Genomic DNA, 4,312 nt, shown 5'->3' on the forward strand with positions numbered 1-4,312 from the left:
TATATATATATATATATATATATATATATATATATATATATGTATGTATGTATGTATGTATGTATGTATGTAATTATATATATTCCCTCTTCTTGTATTATAATTTTTGGGGATGAATTCTGTTGATATTAACAGATTTCCACATGTATATTCAGTAAAAGGAGAATTCCTTCTGTATGATATGATAGCATATGGTAGCCAATATCTGAGGAGGAGCGTTGTAAAGCATGCTATAAGGTTATTACCCACATAATATTAAATCACACACACAAACACATATGAAGGACTTCTTTCAATTTCCACCTGCCAAATCCACTCACAAGGCTTTGGTTGGCTCAGAACTATAGTAGAAGACACTTGCCCAATGTACCATGCAGTGGAACTGACCCCAAAACTTTGTGGTTGGGAAGCAAACTTTTAAGCCAATATCTTATCTACAGCTATGCCTATGACATAGGTTTCATTTGTCCCTGATTTGCTGTTCTTTATTTTTCAATAATTTTATTGCTACTTATTATAATATGATTTATTGCTCTTGTGTGTGTGTGTTGCCAATATTACTGTCTGCTGTCGGTGACATGTGGCCTGCTTATAGAAGTCATACCAAGAAGCTGTAGACATTCCACCTTCACCCTGTTTAAAATGCTGAAAATTTATTTAGAGGTTAATATTCTTGGTACTGGAGTATTGCATCTTATAGTATTGCTCCACATCCGTACTCTCCCATCAGAACTAACCTGCACTGGTTCCATCTTAACCAGAGTACATGTCTGGAAAATTTGCTGTAAGAAACTTTGCCATGCAAACAATGAAAAAACATATTATATCGACATTTTTAAAAATAGAACAAAATAATGGTAAACCACTCTGTTGGGGTGGTTGGTGATAGGAAGAGCATCCAGCTGTAAAAGCTTGCTGAAACAGAAACAAAAGTTTGGTGCAGGCTGCTGCTGCCTGGCTGGCTGGCTCCTGTCAAACTGTCCTACCCATGCCAGCATGGAAGGTGGACATTAAATGATAATGATGATGGTGATACCAAGTACACCTGGCATGAGGAAAAGAGAGATGTGAGGAATTTGAGAGTGGCCAGTAACATTGGTCAAAAAGCAAGACTTGTTAACTACTTCCAGATACATCCATGAAGTGCAATTTAAAGCCGGTGAGCTGGCAGAATCATTAGCACACCAGGTGTAATGCTTAGCGGTATTTCATCTACCGTTACGTTCTGAGTTCAAATCCTGCCAAGGTCGACTTTGCCTTTCATCCTTTCAGGGTTGATTAAATAAGTACTGGGGTCGATGTAATTGACTTAATCCTTTTGTCTGTCCTTGTTTGTCCCCTCTATGTTTAGCCCCCTGTGGGCAATAAAGAAATAAATATTTAAGTGCAATTGTTGGGCAGTGAGCAAATGCTTGGAGGCATTTCGTCTGTCTTTACATTCTGAGATCAAATTCTGCCACCATTGATTTTGCCTCCCATCCTGGGTGGGGGGGGTCAATAAAATAAATGAGTTGAGCACTGGGGGTCAGTGTCATCAACTTACCCCCTCCCCGAAATTGCTGACCTTGTGCAAAAATTTGAAACCATTATTATCATCATCATCATCATCATCATCATCATCATCATCATCATCATCATCATCATTATTATTATTAAGGCGGTGAGCTGGCAAAATCATTAGCCTGCCAGGTAAAATGCTTGGCAGCATTTTTGTCAACCTTTACGTTCTGAGTTCAAATTCCATGAAGGTCAACTTTGCCTTTCATCGTCTCATTGATGAGATAAGTACCAGTCACGTACTAGGGTCAGTGTTGTTAACTCCCCCCCTCCTTTACAATTGCTGGCCTTGTGCCAGAATTTGAAATCAATATTTCAGTGTCATCCAAATGACTATGATGTGTGATGTGCGTTGTAGTTAACAGCTGCTGCAGTGTGTGTCTCTGTGTATGGACTGGATGTTTCTCATATTTACTCTCTATTACACACACACACACACACACACACACACACACACACAAATATACACTTGCAGGCACACAGACATAATTGCAAATATTCACACTTGTTGCCATAACAATTAATGAGTATTTACATATTTTTTCACTGTCATTGCCATACAGAAACATGCACACACACACACACACACACACACACGCACACACATAAACACACTGATACACTTACTCATACATACTCTCACACTCTCTCATATATACACACACTTTACAAAGTCACCCACACGCATACACACACAATGATACATACTCTCACACTCTCTCATATATATACACATTTTACAGAGTCATGCACACACACATACACATACAGACATACTGATACACTTATACATACTCTCACACTCTCTCTCATATACACACTTTACAAAGTCACACACACACACACTAATTTATTATTGGAAGCAGCTGGAAGACTTCATTAAAAGACACTAAACTGTCTTCTTATATTACTTCTTAGAAGGAATCCAATATTATGAAGATCAATTATTGATTTTTAGCTTTGAATGGAGATCATAAATTTATGGGAGAAATGTGTAGTTAGTTCAATGAACTCCAGTACATGATTGATGCTTCTTTCATTGGCTAAAGGGGTAATGTGAACTGGACAATAAGGGATATAACTCATCTCTGTCATCCTACTACTTGTGCCCCTCTTCTATCATCCTGGGTTAACTATAATATTATTGTTTCTTTATGCCAGATCAGACTGGTGCCTGGTGCAGCCTCCTGGCTTCCCAGACCCCAGTAGGACTGTCTGACCCATGCTAGCATGGAAAACGGATGTTAAATGATGATGATAATGAAGATGATGTCACTCACTAAAAATGTTTTTGTTTTTATTTCCAGCATTGACATTCTTTTACAGAGCAGAGAAGCAAATCCTGAAGAAATCCTTCGAAGTCTTGGATTTGGATCTTCCCAAAACGATGAGGTCAAGGCACGGATTCCGCAACGTTTCTTTTCTGATTCTAAGTTCTGCATTGACGACTTTAAACAAAGATCCGAACTACAAGAACTTTTTGATTCCTGGAAATCTGAAAAAAATTCCTCAGGTCAGTTTTTAAATCCAGTCCATGTTAGTGAAACCATTCAGTTTTTTTCAGTGAATGAAGTCCCTTCACGTTACATGCAACCGAGCAGTTTGACCATGCGGTCAATCATGGGTGCGCAGAAAAAAATTGAAGAAGAAAAAGAAAAGCAACAACAGCAACAACAACAACAAAAGCCATCAGAAGACAAGACACAAAATGCAGAAAAAGCTGCTTTATCTTGCAAACTGGAAGAAAACCAGAAATCTCCAAAAAAGTTTGTAAAGCCTTCAGATGTTAATAAACGAATTTTAGAAGAGACAAAGGCTTCGGTCAAACATTCTACAAATAAGTCTCACAGTCCTTACCATTCTCCCATACGGAACCCACTCCTTTCAGATCTCACTTTAAATGAAGAAGCATTCGATGATGTCAGTTGGTCATCGGAATCTAGTATTGCTATCACATCTTACATGAATATCCGTCTCGCTCCAAATGAGACTTTAGTATAGATGGATGTACACCTGTTTCTTTCAGTCGTAAGTAGACCACCAAAGTGGTACCATCTCACAGAGCTGCTACTGTCTGTTGCAACATGTAGATTACATAGAGTGCACCCTCACTTCTCCTCCCAGCATGCAACATTCCAGTAAAATGCTTAAGCAGAGCAAATTTTGTCCTAGAGAAGAGAACATATTTATTACAAAGAGAAAAAACAAGCAAGCAGGATTGGTATGTCACAGAATAATAGTGTCTATCACAAATTCTTGACAATATGGCATCAATCTGAATTCCTTACCTGAGACAACAAAAGAAAAACCAGGTACCACTACATCTGGTACCCTTTGACCTTTGGGTGGTGCGCAGCCAGTATCATATCTCCCTGCAAAATTATGTTTTACCAAAGATTTGCATGTTCTCCTTCCTGTCTGTGGTAGAATTAGTGCAAAAAAAATGAAGGGAATTTGCAGATATTTTCGTTATTTTGGTTCCATGTCATCTAGATGTGCATGATGGAGAATAGTGAAGAAGGTATTGTATTTTTGTCCAGCACCTATTGTTGTTGTTATCATTATTGTTGTTGTTGCAATGATACCTTCGTTTGACTTGAACATTAAAACATGTGGAACATCCAATTAAATTCTGGAATGTTCACTACACAGCATTCAAAGAAACTACAACTCCAAATAGACATATGTGTGTGTGTGTGTGTGTGTGTATATATGTATACATATATGTATATATATATATATATGTATATATATA

At 37.9% G+C, this 4,312-nt stretch overlaps 1 protein-coding gene across 6 annotated transcripts in view; it reads left to right on the forward strand.

Moving 5' to 3' along the window:
* The window catches only part of LOC106868200 (uncharacterized), a 137,555-nt gene that overhangs the window by 101,785 nt on the left and 31,458 nt on the right, over nucleotides 1–4,312 (forward strand). For all 6 annotated transcript variants that reach the window (XR_008265018.1, XR_008265019.1, XR_008265020.1 and 3 more), the window contains one exon: nucleotides 2,865–3,070. Coding sequence is in view for 1 of the 6 variants with exons in the window: in XM_052971099.1 (XP_052827059.1) it covers nucleotides 2,865–3,070 (206 nt within the window). In the remaining 5 variants the exon portion in view is untranslated. The remainder of the gene's footprint in view (nucleotides 1–2,864; nucleotides 3,071–4,312) is intronic.

The sequence above is a fragment of the Octopus bimaculoides genome, chromosome 10 (assembly GCF_001194135.2).
Source record: "Octopus bimaculoides isolate UCB-OBI-ISO-001 chromosome 10, ASM119413v2, whole genome shotgun sequence".
In the NCBI taxonomy this organism is placed as follows: Eukaryota; Metazoa; Mollusca; class Cephalopoda; order Octopoda; family Octopodidae; genus Octopus; species Octopus bimaculoides.